The following is a 20877-nucleotide window of genomic DNA, read 5'->3' as shown; positions in this document are numbered from 1 at the left end:
TTATAATCCTGAACAAGATGCATGTCTAAGTGCAAGTGTCTTTGAAAATTAATTTCTTAACAGTGGTTCTTCTAAGCACATAGCTTCTCAAAGAAGTTTGGTCAAACATATAAAGACTGCACAAAGTGGTAACACTGTTATGTTTGCTAACAATGCCTCTTACTCAAAGGTATCGGTGGGATAGTTCTCACTATTGTAAGTGGTGAGGATATTTGTATTAAAAATATACTTTTCGTTCTAGGAATTAAAAAGAATTTTCTTTCTATGCCCACTCCAGCAAGGGGGGATCTTAAAGTTGAATTTGCAGATGATAAATGCATTATCGGTGAGATAGAGAACAAGATAAACAAATTATGCTTACTGGATCTTTAACCACTAGTGTTTTGTACAAATTATCTACAAAAATTCATCTATGCACAAAATTGGGCACTCTAGCAAAAGTTATTACACTTTAGACACTAGTAACAATGTATTAAATTGCCAAAAGCTTCCCAAAAGTGATTGCTTGTGGAATTATCAAGTTTGAAGTATCTAATTCTTTCCTTTTGACACTTTGCTTGTTTTTGTACTTTTACCCGTATTGGGAAGTAAATGAGCACCATAAATAGGTCATGACCCTGATGGTAAAGCCTTGATTAGCTAATATATGTCCTACAAATTATCAGGTGACAGCCTCGTGTCCAAGACTTATTTCCTTTCAATGGTGTCTTATTTCCCATCTACTGTTTGAAGGAGTACCATCTACCATTGCAATGCATCTATCTTTGTTGGGAACCCTATTTTGAACATTCAGCTTTGATGCTATATTTGTTCTATGGTTGTGGGATGGAATTTGTGTGCATGTAGACGAGACTGAGTGGCATTCCATGTGATTTTGCTTTTTCCGTCTGTAGGAACACATTGATAAGCTAGTTTACAATAAGCATTTCTTAGAGAGCCCTGAGATTTTTATTATTTTTAGCTACAGCTCTATTTTTATTGGGGGGGCTGGTTTACAAGCTAGGTGTTATAATGAATTCAATGCTATAGGGCTCCATTCATCTTGGTTTGACGAGTTGTGCACTCAGTTTTTTAGAACCCAAAAGCTATGTGTGCAACCAAGATACATGGGATACCTCAATTTCTTTTTGTCCAACCACTAATATGTAGAAACTTGTTTGGTTATAGTAGGCAGTTGAGGTGAATCTTTGTCATTTCAATGATCTCTTCATTTGCATGATTGGCACATGAACTGGCTGCTCTTCCAAAGATGATCTCTTTATTTCTTTGCTAGCCTCTACAAGATAGTTGCCTAAATATGAGGGTTTGTTAAAGTCAGCTCTTCACTGACTAGTAGAACTAAAGCTTTGCCATTTAGTAAAGTTAGTTCAATATTCTAATCTTCCCAATTGATAGAGCATCTATTACGAGCCATCCATGTTCTACTCCTCAATCATCTCACCTGCATACATAAAATAAAAACTACCTACCAAGGGATTATTTCCAATGTAATATGAAGTAGTCAAATTACCCATGCAGCTTATTGTGTGACCATTAAAAGATGATAGAACCAAGTTTTTGGATTGGAGTTATGGTTGACCCAAGGTTTCTCACACTTCATAATCCATTAAGCTCTTGTCAGTGCCCGAGTCAACAAGACCAAGGGATTAAACTATTTTTGATTAGGTGGGGAATCCCAACCACAATGGCCTAAATCAAATTCTTCCTTTCCTCTTTAGAGGAGGGGAGAACAACATTTACTTAATATAGATTCCACATCTTTTAAGCCTAACTTTCTCCTCACATGCTTTAGCTTCTTTGAGCTCTTGTCTTTTCATCTCTAGTTTGGCTAGTCTGTCTTGTTTTACTAAATGGATTCTCTCAACATGTGCTTAGTCAAGGGACCATGAAATTTTAATAGTTTGCTCCCATTCACATAGGAGTCAAATTGAATACCATCTAAAGTTTCAAGTCTTGCCAAGCTAGGGTTTGTAAACTCTGAAATTCTAAAGGCTCCTAAGCCCAACAACTTTAACTTCGTTTTGTTTTTCTTAACCACGTACATGAGTGCTAGGTGTGCCTTTTTGAATTCTTATTTGATCAAGTGTCAATCAAACCATTTTTTTCCTATGATGCTTCTCCACATAAAGCCCATAGGTTGCTCGTAACCTTGTTTTATCTACTTTCTCAAGCTGAGTTAACCTCTCTGAAAGCTCATGGCCTGAAAGCCTTGCACATATTGCAACACAAAGAGATTGCACCATAAATTCCATAGGCATTACAACTTCCAGTCCGTAAATGAGATGAAATGTATGCTATTCTATAAGCCCATAATGTGGTTGGCAAGTTTTTTTTCCCGTCATTCTGATTCTCATTTACTATTTTGGTCAAAATAGTGCACACGATCTTATTAGTTCTTTCAACTTGTCCATTTGCATGTAGGTAATATGTGGAAGATTTCATATGGATCACCATGAATTTAGCCACTAGGAGCAACTTGATCACTTCATTAATGAAATGAGTTCCCCTCTCTCACTCACTAGCTCTAGTGGGCATCCATATCACGATTCTCACTATCCTCCAATCAAGCTCAATTTGGAGAAGTAAGTCATCTAATTTTGGCATCAATACACCATTATGAAGGTGTTGTTTCTGAAATATAGTTGCTTTCCAATAGAGTAAGTAATTGTTGTTACCATTCTTATACATACCCTAAAAATAACATACTATTTGCTAATTTACTTGTCCTTCCTTGACATGGATGAATGTGTAAGAAACAATTTTCTTGCCTTTGCCTTTCAATGGACCTCATTAAGCATGTATCATGGTACATATTCTATTTAATAATTTTATAAGGTATATATTAAGAAGTTTCTAAATAAAATTTTGCATCTTGCATCACTTGGCTAAGCCTAGGCATTCATTCTATGTGTAAACATTCTCTTTTCATAAGAATGATTGTAGCAGCCATACTAAGGTATATACTAAGAAGTTTCTAAATAAATATTTTGCATCTTGCATCACTTGGCTAAGCCTAGGCATTCATTCCACGTGTAAATGTTCTCTTTTCATGAGAATGATTGTAGTAGCCATGCCCCACTAGGAAAAAAAGAAATGGGAAAAGGGAGGGAGGGAAGGGGGGGAAATGGGGGAGGGGGGGTTTTGATAATAACTTCTTTTTTAAAGTTTCTTATCCATATTTCTCTTTATTTTTTGTGATTTTATGTAAAATAAAGTGACCTCAAACTTGGGAAAACAAAATTCTAACCCTTTTAAAATTGATATTTTAGTTAATAAGCCTTTCACAAATCTCATATATCTATCTTCCCTCTTATAAAAAATCATCAAGAACATTTGCTTTTAACCATGTTTATGTCTTTATGTCCATATACATGTGCACACGCGCGCGCACACATGTGTGTGTGTGGGCATGTATGCTAGAGAGAGAGAGAGAGAGAGAGAGAGAGAGAGAGAGAGAGAGAGAGAGAGAGAGAGAGAGAGAGAGAGAGAGAGAGAGAGAGAGAGAGAGAGAGAGAGAGTATTTGAATAAGTGTGAACGCAAGAAGCGTATGATATTATTTCCAACATAAAATTTGAAGTCTTATCAATGTGTGATATTGTGGGGTACTATCATATATTTGTAATATAAAATCAAATACCTTATCATGCACTATATATATAAAACTTAAACTAACAAACTATATATATTTCCAACATAAAATAAGAAGTCTTATGGACAACGTATGATATTATGGGGTACTATCATATATCATATAAAATCAAATACCTTATCATGCATTATATATAAAAAACTTAAAATAACAAACTATATATATTTCCAACATAAAATAAGAAGTCTTATGGACAACGTATGATATTGTGGGGTACTATCATATATTTGTAACACAAAATCAAATACCTTATCATGCACTACACATAAAAAACTTAAACTAACAAACTATATATATATATAATTACTAATGAATATTTGATGATATAACCACGACGATATCTAAAATAAGAGAAAAAGAATAGATGTTAGTCTATGCATAGTTTGTGAAAAGTACTAAATACAAGAATACATGAAAGTCTTTATTATGATTGCATTATTCGTAAAAATCTCCAATGCATGAAAAAGTTGGATGTGTTTCTTATATATAATGAAGGTACTCTTAATAAAAAATTGGGATGATAGTTCAATTCTCCATTATATGAAGTTTCAAATGCATGTTCAATCTTTCATAGATTGAGAGCTCAAAATAAATATTTTATAAAGTGGGCATGAATTTCAAAAGGGTAAAAGTATAGTGCATGATTGTATTTGCTAGCAACTCACATGACTTTTTTAATCAACAATAAGACAACAATGACTAGCTATTGAGAAACTATTGGCCCTCTTAAATGCCCACATGTAGTGTATTGATTTTGGAGACCCATGCTTTCTCCTTCCCAAATCAATAAAGAGGGCAATTGGCAATACTATGATTCGCTTTCTAGTTCCCAAATCAATAAAGAGGGCAATCATCAATACTATGATTCGCTTTATAGCAAGTAAAATCATGTTTGTAGGCATAGTTTTTGTCATTTAAGAAGTTTAGGACTTGCAAACACACATTACAAAAAGTTGCATGCTAGGTTGATATTTTACTTTAAGAGGATGAAAGTTGCTTTCTCCAATGAATTCAGCCAAAGAGAAATACTTTAAGAGATTTTGTTATATCTTTTTGAAACCATTGTATGAACTAAGACAAGGAACAAGCTCCAAGAATGTATGTAAAAGTGGCCCATTTTGTAGGTAATCAAATCCAAAACTCACTCATATGGACTCAATGTACTCTATCATAAAGAGACTATGCAAAAGGATACTTTCCAAGTTTTGCATTCATTTTCAGATTGATTTTTTTAATCAAACAACACTCAAGAAATTGAGCAAAGTATGGAAATGAATTTGAGCTTCAAGTAATCAAGAGTTGTTCCACAAAGAGTTGAAAGGCCAAACTCTAATTAGTTTAATTGTACCTTGAATATAACTTAAATTTGGGCATGCTAGAATGCTAACTCAAGCATTGAAGGTTATGCTTCTACTGTAGCCCAATACTTAAAAATTAGTTCAGCTTAAAAACTCCACATCAGGCTCAACTTTTAAAATTGCAAATCATACTTGAAAATTTAAAAACTCCACATCATACTCAACTTCAAAACTCCACATGCTTTTGAATTCTTCAAACTTTAAATCATTACAACGTGCCATAATGTGGCATATCCACTCCATGCAACCACCTAGAAAACTAAGGTAAAGTTGTGAAGGCTCTTGTTATTTCCAAGGCCACGTTAGGTTAAACTTCAGTTTGTGTTGTGTGTGGGGACCCTAGCTAGTGGATCCACCCCTTGCCCATTATGCCTAAGGTGACATCTCCATGCTTGGGTAGCTAGCTATGTTATGGTGCACAAGCCATACAAGCTGATGCTGCTTGTCATTTCCAACACCTATATGTAAAAACATAAAGATAGTCACATTTTTGACACCTATATATATAAAAACATAAAGGTTATCACATTTGTTTACCACATATGTATATGCTTTTGTGCTTAAAAACCCTCTTACCCATTGTATATGTGATGATTGTTAAAGCTCAAAAAACCCATATATATGCACCCATGTGTTATATATGTATCACATAAGTGTGAAACCCTTAGCCTTGAATGGGTCTTATTTGGCCTCGAGCTCCAAACAAAGGGCATAAGATTTCACACAACTACATAAAACTTAGCATTAAATCTAGCATTCTATAACCCATATTGATGACCTATTTCTATTATACTAAATTTCAAAAGTGAGGGACTCTTAGGTTGACATATCATATGCCTATTTTGTGTTGAGCGCATTTATAAGAGGGAGTTATTATTATTATCATCTGTGAGAAGAATGCAGATTGCTCGTTTTATAAAGCTAGGTCCTTTTGAGTCTATCCATATCTTACATGTTCACGCCCTTTCCATGTGAGCATGGAAAGGGCATGATAAATCTTTGCAATAAATCTAGCATGCTATAGGTCATATTGATGGGCTACTTCTATACTATAGTTAAATTTTAGAAGTGAGGTGCTCTTACGTTAACACATCATATGCCTATTTTGTGTTGGGTGCATTTTACTAAGGGAGTTATTATCATTGTGAGAAGAATGTAGATTGCTCCTTCTACAAAGATGGGTCCTTTTAAGTCTATCCGGATCTTTCACTTTATAGGGAAAGGGCATGAGATCGAGATCTCACACTATGACATAAATCTTTGCATTAAATCTAGCATGATATAACCCATATTGATGGTCTACTTTTATACTATATTTAAATTTCAAAAGTGAGGGGCTATAAGGTGGACATATCGTATGAATTAGGGGAATGAACAATGCATGATGAAGAAATTGAAGAATTTGCACACTTCTACGACTAAGAGGTAGAGAGCACATTTCACAGAGGGAGTTATTATTGATATGAGAAGAATGCATATTGCTTCTTTTATAAAGCTAGGTCCTTTCGAGTCTATCTGTATCTTGCACATTCACATGGAAAGTGGTATGCATGTCCCATTCCTCGTACAAAGATACTCCTTTCATGAGAAGGCGCATTGACCATGACTAGCAGTGGTGGTTGCACCAAGTTGATTATATTTGATTGATGCCCTTGTCTAGCCTCTCGATTTGATGGGTCTTTTGCTACTAACAAAAAGCATGAGACCCTAGGTGATAAGAAGAAAGACATGTTGGGAGAAGAACACAACCGAGGTCTTAGATTAGGAAACCAACCTACTTGATGGGACAAATCAAAGCGGTGAAGAAAGCTTACTCACTTAAGATGTATACCATTTGCCAAAATTGTAAATTTGGATGATGCTTATGTGGCATGACATATCATGTAAGTTAATGCATTGTATAGACTCTTTTCTTGCTTTAACAAAAAACACAAAAACTCAAACAAATTGGAAAGCTTTGAAAATTACCCAAAAAATAGAGACAATAGTTTAAAAAACTAAAAAAAGATTAGGGATGAGTACACAAGGGGGAAGCTAGGTCTAAGAAGTGTTGATCATTTGAGAAGCAATGGATTTGAACAAGAGATTGGTGGAGAGTGTTGTTAGGAGCATTAGGAATGTGTCATGAAATGTTAAATTGCTCTAGATGAATTGGAAAAGTAAAGTGCACCCACTCATGCATGCTTGAATCATCCATAAGGATGAATGGTAAGTTCATATATGAAGGGGATAGCGGCTATATTGCACATATGGTCTTTGAAGCTATGAGGAGACACATACAACAACGATGAGGAGGGAAAATTGCTAGACCAACCTAATTGATCATGAAACATACCAAGGATGATATTTAGCTTGAAGATCTCTCTAAAAACTTGTTAACTTTCTAGAGCATCTCAATTTGAGGTTATATGTGAAAGGATTCTTATTAAGCAAGTGCATTAGGTGGAGGTGTATATATTATAAGGCCCTTTATAGTTGGGGAGGAGCAATGAGGAAATCCCATTTGGTCAAAATGTTGGGTTGTTTGTCATCCTTGCACCCATGGAAAAGTGCGATAGTAGGTAGGAGTCACTTTTTTTTTTTGGGGTCTACCGAGATATAGCCCTTCCCTTTTGGGCTACTCTATTGCATTTCCCTTCTTCTAGATTAGATGAGCACCTCCCTCCAAGCCCCTTTATTTTATTTTAAAAATATAAAGCTTGCAAAAGAATATGAAATTCGCTTGTATAGTTGCTTTTTTGCTATACAAGTTTGTTGTTTCTTTTTCGTTGCATATATTTGTGCTATTTTTCTTGTTATAAAGCTCCATTTTGTTATGCTAAAAACAAGGAAATATTTCCTTGTTTTCATTGATTCTCCATAAAATTAAAATGGCCACACTTGCTACAAAAATCATAGCTTGCTAAAGGTAGGTCTAGTTGCAACGCAAACACTTTTCAAGGAGAGTAAAAAATCCAATGAAAATCCCTATGGATCCGGGTTTTTTGTTGTTGAAAAGTATGAGGCTTGACGGCTCGCTTCCTTCTCGTTGATGTCTCACGCTAAAGCTACATACACTTTAACTTTTCCCTCTTCATTGGCTTGAGTAAAGTGACTAAACTCTCTCATGCTTCTCCCCACTCAACGGCCCATTGCCCTTCTTTCGTGATTGCTAGCAAAGCCAATGCGAGCGTATTGATAGATGGTGTTGATGGTGTGTAGAGAGACTATCTTTGTTGCTACTTCTTTGGGAAATTTTGTAATGGGATGCAACTTGGTGAGTTTATTTAAGCTTTTTACCTCAGTTTCCCTCCACATCATACCAAGGATTTCCTTCGATTATTAATGGATCAAACCATTTATTTGATTGTACCACCCATAACTATCATCACAACCGATTCACATGTGGAATGTTTATTTAGGTCTTTATAGATATAGGTTGCACATGTCTGCTAGTAAATGTCTGCCAGCAGATGGTATGATGATGGGCGGGGGCAACTAAGTGTTAATGGATGGAGAATCAAGCCCATCCAAGCGCTTATGGCCCTTACATTTTTTTTTGGGACAAGAGATGGGTATGGAATTGAGCTTGCTGGATGGGCTTTGTTGGGGGTTGGGGTTCGATTTAGCCCCTATATTTGGATTTGTTTTTTTTTTAAATTTAAAAGTTTGGCTGGAATTAGATAGAACACCTACATGCCACTGCTTGGAGAGGGGGGAGCTCGAACCCATGACCTTGGGACTCTCAAGAACCACCTTAACCACTCCACTAACTCGCGGTCTACATTTGGATTTGTAAACTTGCACTATAAAAAGAACAAACCAAAGAAACAACAAGAATGCAAATATATATTTCTGGGCACAGATTTTCTGACGGAAAAAAGCTGCAAAAAGAAGCCTGGCTTGGAAAGTGGTGAAAAACTGATGGGTGGATGGGGATTTTCTACTGTTTAGGAAAATATTTAAATGGTAAAAATTCCCCATATTTTCTTGGGAGCGAGCGAATTATGTTTCCTGCAAGGCAGGCAAAGCTGGGATTTTGCGTGTTGGTGGGCTTGCTTTGTCTTGGGCCTTTTCAGCACAGGCGCAGGTGCAAGGGGTTTTAAGCTGAAGGCCACGTGCGGTTTCCTTTTTGCAGCTGGAGGTAGGAGACATGCCCACTGTTAGGGTTTCTGTTGAGTCAGAACTGGATCTGTCAAATTAGGTTTTCTTTTTTGCCTCTTGCATCCAGAGCTGCTTTTTAGGGCCTCTGTTTAATGCAGAGCTGGGATCCTCCTTCAGCGGAGTGGAGTTTCCCTGTGGATTCTGGCTCTTACGACGGCTTAAGGAAAGAAGTGAGGTTCTGGCAGTCGACATTCAAGAGGGATTGCTGTTAGGGTTGCTAGAGACAGAGAGCTCGGATCTGTTTAAATTTGGTATGTTGGAGAGAGAGATCAAAGCCAAGCAGCTAGGGTTCTTGATTCTGATAAACTCTTTTGCGCTGGAATTAGGGTTGTTGGCAATGATTAGGGTTAGTCAGAGATCTCGAATATGATACATGGGGCAACGCTTAGAGCAATAGTGTTGAAGGCAAGAAGTTAGGCCAGAATTGAGGGTTTTGTCACCGTTCTCCATGATTTCAGGTGGGGCTTGTGAGGAGCTGGCATTCTCAGCGAGGATGAATGCCTCGCTAGAGGAGATGAACCTACTGCAGCAAGCACGAGGGCATGGGTTAGTTGGCGTGCCGCAGGGCATGGCGGCTGCAGTGAGGGAAATGACTGAGGAGATTGATCTGGAGATGGGGCCCGGGGATGATGACCCCAGTGGCTTCTCACAGGCCGCCCAGGCCCTGGTTGGCCCGGATGATTCTGATGAGCAGAAACACCTCCTTATGGTGACTGGGCATCCAGATGAGCTAGCCAAGCTAGGACAGCAGCCCAGGAAGAAGAAGAAAGTTGTCAAGAAATGGAGAGATGAATGGGCAGACACATACAAATGGGCCTATGTTGCCATCCATGAAGGTACTCACCGTATCTTCTGCTCTGTATGCAAGGACTTTGGTCGTAAGCACCGACGGAACCCTTACGGCAATGAGGGCAGCAGGAACATGCAGATGAGTGCCCTTGAAGAGCACAACAATTCTCTCCTTCACAAGGAAGCTCTTCGATTGCAAATGGCCTCTAAGGATAAAAACCTTTCCACCCTAGAAAGGCCGGTTTACATCAAAGGTGAGCACAATATCACTTGTATTGTTATTCAAGAGTTTCCTTCAAGGTTCTTCTTTAAGTTTTCTCTTCACTTGTACTTCACTCTTTAAAACTCAAGAAATGCTATGAGGGCCTTCAAACACTATATGCCACCCATCAGACTGGCAGGGGTTTGAAGTGCAGGAGATCCCCTGTTGATGGAGAAGGTGTGGCTGTGACCTCACTCTTTCATGGGGGGGAGGTGGGGTCTCACTTTGTTTTCTAGGGTTAAAGGGGAACTTTCTGCTATGAAGCCACCCCTTGAGTGCGGCGTTTTCTTCTTGGAGTTCGTTGATTTGTTCGAGTAGGTAAATGGACCATTCATTTTATTAAGTGGCCGGGGGTCTTCTTGGCAACAGCAAATTGTGTGCAAAGGAAAGCTTCAGCATGCTTGAATATCAGTACGTGTCAACTCACTCTTGAAATTTAGGGTATGGATAAGGTACCCTGCTGTTTTTGTGTGAGATCGAGCTGGTGGAGGGTCTGAGTAGTCATATTGGTCCAGCTGGAGTCAAAATTTACTGAATGTTGAGAGAGGGTCAAATCCAGCAGGTGATGTTGCTGCAAGCTGCTTTGTGAGATTGCTGGGGCTGCCTCATCTATGGAAGAGGGGATCAATCAGAGCTGAGAGCAGGGCCCCCCTTCAAAGACCCGAATTGATTAGACAGATAAAATGAACAACGGAAGACTTGGAACACACCAGCATTAAAGTATCCTACTCTAATCCTTGTATTGACAATGAATATCTAAAATGACTGTCCAAACAACTACTGTAACATATTCCCAAAAGATGATCAAAAGGTTGATGTCCCAAGATCTCCGCCCATATGCTGCTGTAGACTCCTATCCCTCAGCTCAAACATTAGCTGCAGTTCTGACTCCCACCTTTCCATTTTCCCTGTAGACCAGTACTTCTCATGGAAAAGCTCCCGGAATTACGAGATACCTAAAGAAATGTCCACACACCCTATTTGCATGGGCTGGCTAGGGGGCGGGGGGTGGGGAGAGGTTGGCCAAGTCAACGACCTGATTTTCCCTAGTGTTTGCACATGTGTGGCTGCCCACTAGAGGCCTGGCTTGTCCACCCAAACTGCTCACACTTGAGCACCCATTTTTGGTCAGCTGTCCAAAATACTGCCCAAAACGCTACAGATCTGGTTGCAAATACCTGTAGGTGTAGAGGTGTCACTTCGTGAGTGGGGATGTCATAGCACGTAGTCAATGCTATGCTTGTTGGAGTTGTTGATTTGAAACTTTGTGAGTAGACTCTCATGGAATCAAGATCACACTTTGGCTTTTGTTAAGTTTGAGAAATAGCTTGAACTTTTCTTTGGTTTATATTGCCTTTTATCTTAGACTTATGGGTGTATGACTTCTCTTCACGCATCCATTTACTCCAGTACTTGAACACTTGGGTTTACCTTTTCTTCATGATCTTTCTCCTCTTACCTCCAGCAGTGAACACTAGTAAGGCTCTATTTTCTCTCTAGGAAGCCTTTTTGTGGCCCCACCCTTAGTATCAACTGGTGCATAGTCATGCGACTTCTTGTTTATAAGATGTTTTGTGCTGTTCTGCTTAGTTGTTTCTGATGAGATTTTTAATCAATAATCAACCTTACATACTGATAATGCTTTGTTCTACTGCGTTTGCCACATGGTACCTCCGGGTCATATTTAAAAGCACTGTTATCCAAAAGTGCAGAGTCAGTTGTGGAAGCAGTCATAAGAAGGGATCCCCATGAAGTTGAGTATGTGCAAGCTGTTCAGGAGGTGGTGCATTCTTTGGAACCAGTGTTATCTAAATACCCGCAGTATGTTCCATGCACCGCTTTTGAATTCTATTCATGAACATCCTTTTGATTTTGTTTGTGTACTTATAAACTAGTACATGCACCAGGTATGTGCAAGTGCTGGAGCGCTTTTTGGAACCTGAACGAGTCATAATGTTCAGAGTGCCTTGGGTTGATGACAAAGGAGAGGCGCACATCAACCGAGGCTTTAGAGTGCAGTTCAATCAGTCTCTGGGTCCATACAGAGGGGGCATTCGCTTCCACCCTAATGTATACTTAGGGGTGATGAAGTTTTTGGGATTTGAGCAGGTAACAAGTTTCCAAGCTCGATTCGGTGCTTGAAAGTGCTCAAGCATGTCAATATGTGTATTATAATTGATGGTTGTTTCTGCAGACTATGAAGAATGCTCTTGCTGCGTTTGGGTTAGGTGGGGCTGGAGGTGGGAGTGATTTTGATCCAAAAGGAAAAACAGAAAATGAGGTTATTTATTATTATTTTGGTTTCTGAAATTTTAGTAATCTTTTTTAAATATATGAAATTGGTAATTGATGTTGGAGGATGTGTTTAAACAAACTGGAAGGCTTTTCAGGTGATGCGTTTTTGCCAGAGCTTCATGGAAGAGCTGTATGCCTATCTTGGCCCCTCCAAGGTGATCATCATTGCATAGTTTGGCCACTCAATTACATAATATCTTATAGAGTGTACACATTTCGGCATTGTAACGGGTGTGCTCTCAGCAAAAAATTGTTTGATGCTCAGGACTATCCTTCTGAGGACATCGGGGTTGGACAAAGGGAGATGTCATATCTTTTTGGTCAATACAAGCGTCTTAGCGGTCGCCATGAGGTACACATTAGATTCCAGATGTTTGATTATGTGTTGTATCCATATTCTCATTGTCAATATAGAGAATATGGATAAAGCAATGTAGCCTGCCTATTGCTTATTCTTGATAGTGCTTAGTGTAGTGTGCCCATTCACTGTCGCAATATCAGTTCAAGCTAGCTTGCACGGCCATAAACAATTCCTACAGTGCATCGTATGCTTAACATAGCCGAGTGATCTTTTTGCTGTGACCAGCAATGCAGTACATGAATTGACTCACTGCAGTCACCACTTACAAAAGATCAGCTTTAGCTAGTCAAGGATAACGTGATCTGGTTAGCTTACCCTGCCAATCTAGGTTTGGATCTAGTCCTGGAAATCCAATCTCAGTTCATGGTGTTGGAGTTGGCTTACTCTCCTGCTAGTGAGTCTTGATCCTCATGCCCGATTTTTTTTTTTGTCTTATCTTCATGCATCTCTCCCATGTTCATCTGGCTCTGCAGTAAGAGGGCCAGCAACAACCAATATTTATTTCTGATTTATGAGAGCCAGTGTGTGTACTCAAGCATCATCTCTATTAGCAAATGCAAGTTTGCAGATGAAGTCATCAGATTTTGGAATCTTGTTATGAGTCATGCAAATTATGTCCATGAAACTGACAAATCAGTAAAGACATCAACCTAAAGTGTCTGCTCTTTGTCCAACCAGCCCATGTGCATACCCAGGCTTCCCAACTCTGCTAGCCCTTTCAGTTTCTCCCCTCCCTTTCCCCTGCTTTCCTTTGCAGGTGGCTGAACACCTGTTGTTGCATGTGTCAGGTAGTCCCTCCCTGACAGAGGTGCCTAAGTGCTTTGAGAACACCCTTGTGACTTTGTTGAGGTTGGATATGCACCATAAAAGCCACCTCTTTCTGACTAATGGCTTAGTTTCAACCTCCATTGCTACTTCAGCTTCCACCACATTCTTTTGTATAAACGCCTTGAGCACAGTGGTTGTGCTACATGTGGAAACAGAAACATGCTTGATGTAATTAAACACTGATTAGAGATGCTCATTAATGCTAAGGTAATCTTGCAAATAAACAAAAACCAGAGAAGTATTCACCTCATCTATTGTGTATTGCAAAAATGAATATATACAATGATCAAAACTAAGATCTGACACTAGATCTGGACTCCGATGCTAGCGTTAATTTACAACGTATAGAAAAAAGGTTGTATTGCTGTCCCAAGACTTGTGCAGACTGTAAACCGCACATGGGGCTGTGTTAATTCTGATCCAGGCACTCCCATTGCTGCTCAATGGCTGTACTTAGCAGATTTGGCATTGAATGCCTGAGACTGACCTTGGCCCATCCTTAAATAGATGCATTACTGCTGGTCATCCAGTCTAGGGTTGGTGGCAGCACGTGTCCTCGTGAATGTACAGCTGCGAGCACAAACTTTCATAAAGATACTCCAACTGGCTCCACACTTCGGAGGTAATAATGAGGAGGATAAAACTGAGTAGTTCATTGTAACTCGCCCGGGAAGCGCGGGAGTGGGTGTGCATCGCATGACCATGAGCACAATTGAACATTTTGGGATTTAATCACAACCATTAAACAATCCACAAAACTGAAAATAAAAAGTTGCACATATAACACCACATAGAGGCCGGAATGGGCCAACCCCCCTTGGAGTATTTCATTATCCAAGGAGAACTATAACATGTACAAGCTTTGAGGGCCTTACTCTCCCCATGGGAGATGCCGGATTATCCATATACAACCATAAGTGTGTCCTTCATCCAATATGGCTATCCAACATGTCTTTCCATGGGTGCACAAACATGTATAACAGCCCACATGGTTCTTCCGTACGCAAATAAACTTGTACGACAGCCCATACGGCTGTTCCACAAGCACATAAACATGTAGACCAGCCTATGTGGCTCTTTCATGAGCTCATAAACCTGAAGACCAGTGCATAAATCTATATAATAGCCTGTTTGTCGCATCCATGAGTGCCAAAACCTGTAAAACAGCCTGTACATCGGATAAAACCAGAAATTTTAGCAAGCTTTAGGACTGTTTTGTTGAAAAACAGTCATCTGGGGTGTGCAAGATGGTGTAGAGTAGTGAAAATCATCTTCCCCAAGCTGGATATGGCTATGGTGGATTTAGAAATGAAGAGAAATGGTGAAAAATCAGTGTTTTCAGCCTCCAAAAACTTGCTTGAAGCTCAAACTCGCCCAAGAGATAACTCTCTTATATTCAAATAAGCAAGAAAATGCTACAATGCCGTGTGTTGAGCTGAATTGACAAGTGCGAGGACACTTGTCTCACTTTTATTCTCTCATGTCCCAAATCCAAAGGCCAAAAATTCCACAATCTTCAGCTCTAAAAATATCCCAAATGATAGCTTATTTCACAATGGCGCTTTGGTAATACTTGATCTTTGTCGAATTCCGAAGGTAATGGTGTGAACGGAAATTCCATTGGAGATTGCCAAAAATAGCAACTTTTCCTAAAAGTTAGGAGATGATCTCTTTGTGTTCCACCACATATGAAATACATGTAAGCAAACGTGTTTCGTTGCTTGATCATCTCTCCCAAATCCTCAAGAGTTCGCCGTACATACTTTCCGCTTGACACTTGAGCTCCAAAGTCCATTTCTGTGTCCAAGAAACTGTCTCGAGTGCCTGGACCATGCTACGAACACTTGGTTCTCTATATTGGATAATCTCCATTCCCAAAGCTTATACTCTCGATCTTTTGGGCATCCAAAGCCCATCCACACACAGGAATTCTGGAGATGCCCAAAATAATGACATTCCCCTCAGCTTCTCCTCAACTTTAAAGCTTCAAACCACATATCAAAATCATGTTTCAAATAAATGGGCGAGACAAAACAAGTCTCTTGCTAACAAGGCGTTAGTCCACACAACCCTTGTGTAGACATAAGTCCCGTGCCAACTAGGCGTCATGTCCACTCTACCACTTGCATTCTGTGTTGGTACTTTGACCACACACCTTGGATGAGAGGTAGGCTCAACTAATAAGATAGAACAATCACTCATCACAGGCATAGATAGCTTGGTGTTCCATAAGCATTTTTGCTACACATAGTTTATAGGCATTTTGGCCACCAATTCACACTACCCTCTCAAGTGTCCATGTTCCCTTCCCTTTGCTCTGTATTGTTCTACCCACACAGGGTAGAAACAATCTTTAAGAGAGCACATAGGACAAGAGAACATTACACAGGGTACATGAACCATGAGTTCTATAAGTCTAATGCATTCCAAATAAAGGGAGCCAAAAAGTATAATCCGTCCAAGTAAAAGGGAGCCATAAACATAATCCATAAACTTGAGGATGAATCCAAATCCCTAGAAAAGAAGTCTAGGAATCCATAGACCTGTATACCATAACTCTTACTGCATGCTTTGTGCTGACCACACATGAAACTCGCGGCGGGTGCCCGGGGGACTAGGGCCTTTGACACACTTGTTGATACCATCAATGCATATTAAAACATTTAAACATAGCCACAGCCTTAACACATATCCATCATCACTTTGCATAAAACATAAAAGCTGGACAAAACATCCACAAATGTTGAAAATGAAGCTTGCAGATGTGACACCGCATAGAGGCCGGAATGGGCCGATCCCCCCCCCCCCCCTTGGAGTATTTTATTACCCAAGGAGAATAATATCATGTACAAGCTTGAAAGAATGGTTGTAAAACAGAAAAACAGCAAATAGATCTTGCAAAGAAACACGTGTGCAATAAAACTGAAGTAGAAGACTTGTTTTGTGCTGAAGTAGAGCACGAGGGCTGCCCGTAGGTGCATACAACCAACAGCAATGGCTGAATAATGAAGTGCTAATGATGCAAACCCAAACCACCTATATATAGGTTGGACAAGAGTTGGTCAGCCAACATAGAAACAGTGGGCTGGCCGACTATGCAAAAAATACTAAAATAATGTCTAAAAAATAGACAAAAATAGCAGAAAAATATCTAAAATAAGATGAATGCATGGCCTCATAAATTTGGCCAGATACAGCATGAAATATGCACATATATGCCCAATCTGGAGATGATAATGATGCCAACACCTCCTCTTCAGTGCCAGATGGGCGGACCAACTCCAGCATGCAAGAAAGACCTCCAAAGAAGCTCGAGGGAGCGGTTTGGTGAAGAGGTCTGCAAGATTGTCCTGAGTGGAACAATACTCAAGTCGAAGAAGACCAAGCTCAATCCAATCTCGAACAAAATGATAGTGAACCTCAATGTGTTTGGAGTGGCCACGTATCACAGGATTCTGAGCTAAAGCAATGGCACTCTGAGAATCCGAGAAGATGACAACAGGGGAATCATCCGCACAACATAAATGCTCCAAAATTTGATGTATCCATAATGCCTCGGCTGCTGAGAGAAGATAGGATTTGTACTTAGCCTCGGTAGAAGAAGCAGTAACTGTCCTCTGCTTCTGAGATTTCCAAGAGACCAATCCTGTACCAAGCATGAAACAGTATCCCGTAGTAGATCTCCAAGTATCAATGCAACCAACCCAATTAGCATCCGTAAAGCCCACCAAAGAAGAACCACCAAAATAAGTGATGCCATAATCTGATGTGCCACGAAGATTCCGAAGCACTCTCAAAGCTGCGTGCCAATGAGATCTCCGAGCTGCTGAAGAAAACTGGCTAAGTACGCTCATAGCATAAGAGAGATCCGGTCGGGTGTTGACAAGATAAAGCAAGGAGCCAACTAACTGCCGGTACTCTGTGGAATCCACCAAAGGTGTATCCTCCTCCTCAGACATTTCGCATTGGGGTCCATAGGACAAGAGAGAGGAGAGCAATCTGTCAAACCATAAGTTGCAAGCAACTTCTTCACATACTTCTCCTGGGAAATGAAGATGCAATCATTTCTCTGCCAAATCTCTAGACCAAGAAAATAATGAAGTAAGCCAAGGTCTGTCATCTCAAACGTGAGGGAAAGTTGAGACTGAACTTGAGTGACCAACTCAATCTGTGAGCCTGCAAGGATGAGGTCATCAACATAAAGCACAATGATGCATATATCCCCATCAGAAAGAAGCACATAGAGGTTTGGATCTGCATATGACCTCTCAAAACCAAGAGATAACAAGAAAGTATCAATCTTTTGATACCAAGCACGAGGTGCTTGTTCGAGACCATAAAGAGCTTTCTTCAACAAGTAAACATGGTCCTCATGTCCTTGAATCACAAAACCAGGAGGCTGCTCCACATAAACTTCCTCCTCTAAATCACCGTTCAGAAAGGCAGATTTAACATCCATCTGGAACACAGGCCATTTGAAACGAGCAGCCAGAGCCAAAACAATACGAATGGAAGTAAACCTGGCTGTAGGAGCAAATGTCTCATCAAAGTCCTCGTCGGCCTTTTGAGCATATCCACGAGCAACAAGACGGGCCTTGTACTTATCCAAAGTACCATTTGCATGAAACTTGACTTTGAAGATCCATTTGACACCGATGACTCGTCGATGTAAAGGCCGTGGTACTAAATCCCATGTATGATTCCTCTCAATAGAGGACATCTCGGCTTCCATCGCCTGTCGCCATTGTGGTTGGGCAAGGGCCTCCTGTGGAGATTCGGGCTCATCAATCGTCTGCAAAGTACTCATAAGAGCATAATTCACTGTGGGAGTGGGAACCCGAGAAGATCTCCTCAGACCAGATGAAGAAGTAGAGACGTGGTCATGCAACTGACTGTCAGAAAGGCAAAAATCTCGAAGTAATTGCTGGACCCAACGGGGTGGACTAGCCTTCCTCACAAATGTGGAAGAGGAAGTATCCGCAGCTGTAATAGACGCACCCGGGGCAGCCGGGGATGAAGAAGGGACGTTCGAGCGTGTGGGAGATGATGTAGAGGCTGTCCAGACTGGCTGAGAAGTTCTGGAAGACGGTCCAGCACTCTGTATGGGGCTGGAAACAGCAGAAACAGGGGCTGAAACAATAGCAACAGCTGGCTGAAACAATAGCAACAGCTGGCTGAATCACTGCCGAAGTCACCGGACAGGGGGTGATGAAGTGCCTGATGGGTGCAAAGAAAATTCACCGATATCGGGCGGAAATGGATCAATATCCTCAGAAAACTGCATGGGTGAAGAGGAATCAAATCCAAAGAGGGTCTCATCAAATCGAGCATCACGAGATATGATGATGTCCTCCAACGCAGGATCCCAAAAGCGATATCCTTTCGACTTCGACCTATATCCCGTAAAGATCATCCTCTTCGACTTCGGGGAAAGTGTAGTCCTCTTTTGACCTGGCACATGTACAAACGCAACACAACCGAAAACTCGTAAGTGTGAGACGGAGGGCTTATGTCCAGAAAACGCCTCCTCTGGTGTCTTCCCATCGACCGCCTTTGTGAGAGAGCGATTCATGAGATAAACTGAGATAGCCACAACTTCACCCTAGAAAGACGGAGGAAGACTCACATGATGCAAGAGGGATCGAGCCATCTCCTTCACTGTTCGGTTCTTCCGCTCCACTACTCCATTTTGCTGAGGAGTATAAGGAATAATCGTCTGCCGTTGAATGTAGAAGTAAGAAACTCATCAAAAGGTTCAAACTCACCACCATTGTCAGTTCGTAAGAATGAAACTTTGCTTTGAGATTGGTTTTCAACCATTGGAAGCCAAGACCTGAAATTGGTAAATGCATTAGATTTGCGTGCCAAGAAACACACCCATACCTTCCGTGTGAAGTCATCCACCAAGAGCATATAATAACGGGCCCCACCAAGGGACTCAACCTCCATAGGGCCAGCCAAGTCTGCATGGATCAACTCAAGTCTCCGAGTAGCTCTATGTGTAGCCTCTTCTGGAAAGGACTCCCTGTGATGTTTCCCCATCATGCAAGAGGAACAAATGTGTGGGAGAGCTCTCAACTCTGGAAGTCCACTTACACGTTGCTTGGAATGAAGCTTTTGCAGAGCGGCAATAGGCACATGACCAAAACGTGAATGCCACAAAGAAGTATCTGCAATAGAAACTAAGGCACGGGAGGGAGAGAAGAGCTGATGAAGATGAGATTCCGAGGAAGAAATCTGAGAAGAGAAGTTGGTGATCTTGTAGAGGCCTTCATCATGAACACCATTAGCCACAACCGTAAGAGTCCTCTGATCAATCACCTCAATCACCTCATCATCGAAATAAATGCCAAGTCCCTTCCGAGCAGCCATGTTCACTGAAAACAAATTCTTCGAAATACGTGGCACATGTAAAACATCATGTAAAGAAGCAGAGGAACCAAAAGAAATGTTACCAACTCCATGGACAGGTAAGGAGGAGTCATCTCCAATGCGTACAGAAGAAGAAAGTGGCTTGTAATCCTCCATAATGTGAGAATGTTTGGTCATATGTGCCGAAGCGCCGCTATCACCAATCCACTCAATTTCTTCATGTGTGGCACTCACCTCTACATCAGAAGTGATCTCTGTGAGCACAAGGAAGGAATCCTGTGAAGAAATGGAAGAATCTGTAACTACCATGTATACCACTTTGGCATTGCCCTCCTCTGGAACCTTATCCTTGCCTTTGTCCTTGGAATCTTTGTCAGCATCTTTGGAGGTGTCCTTGGCTTTGGCGGCTTTGGAATCATTACGCTTTGCAAAACACCGAGCCTCCGTATGGCCAGGCCTGCCACAATAGGCACACTCCTCTTCTTTGGAACCTTTGGATTCCTTAGAACCCTTGCTTTTGCCCTTCTCGCTTTTGTTGTTGCTGCCTCCTTTGCCTCCTTTGAACTTGCCCTTACTTTGGGTAACAAAAGGAGAATCTGTCTTTCCTTTGCCTCTCAATAAACATTTGTCATGTAAGTAAGTCACAACTTCCTCAAAAGAGGGTAGAGGCTCACGGAAGTAGATGTGATCTTTGAAAGAGTCAAAGGATGATGGCAGCTTACCAAGCAGTTTATGGATCGGGTTGTTGATCGAGCTCCCGTACTCCTCAAGCTACCTCTTGATCCTTGTGAATTCCCCAATCTTATCAATGATATTATC

At 40.6% G+C, this 20877-nt stretch overlaps 1 protein-coding gene across 2 annotated transcripts in view; it reads left to right on the top strand.

Moving 5' to 3' along the window:
* The first annotated feature begins 8978 nt into the window (after window positions 1-8978).
* Window positions 8979-20877, top strand: part of LOC147609864 (uncharacterized) — a 39482-nt gene continuing 27583 nt past the window's right edge. The window contains exons 1-7 of one of the 2 annotated variants that reach the window (XM_086787294.1): window positions 8979-9131; window positions 9250-10194; window positions 11894-12023; window positions 12110-12311; window positions 12397-12483; window positions 12593-12652; window positions 12763-12849. In XM_086787294.1, coding sequence (XP_086643420.1) covers window positions 9600-10194; window positions 11894-12023; window positions 12110-12311; window positions 12397-12483; window positions 12593-12652; window positions 12763-12849 — 1161 coding nt within the window. In that variant the 5' untranslated portion in view covers window positions 8979-9131; window positions 9250-9599. Of the gene's footprint in view, window positions 10195-11893; window positions 12024-12109; window positions 12312-12396; window positions 12484-12592; window positions 12653-12762; window positions 12850-20877 lie in introns of both variants that reach the window. The other variant, XM_086787295.1, reaches the window with a different exon arrangement.

The sequence above is a fragment of the Cibotium barometz genome, chromosome 50 (genome assembly GCF_041138505.1).
Source record: "Cibotium barometz isolate CiBa-2024 chromosome 50, ASM4113850v1, whole genome shotgun sequence".
Lineage (NCBI taxonomy): Eukaryota > Viridiplantae > Streptophyta > Polypodiopsida > Cyatheales > Cibotiaceae > Cibotium > Cibotium barometz.
The sequence above is the reverse complement of the archived record's forward strand: the minus strand, read 5'-3'. Positions and strand labels throughout refer to the sequence as shown.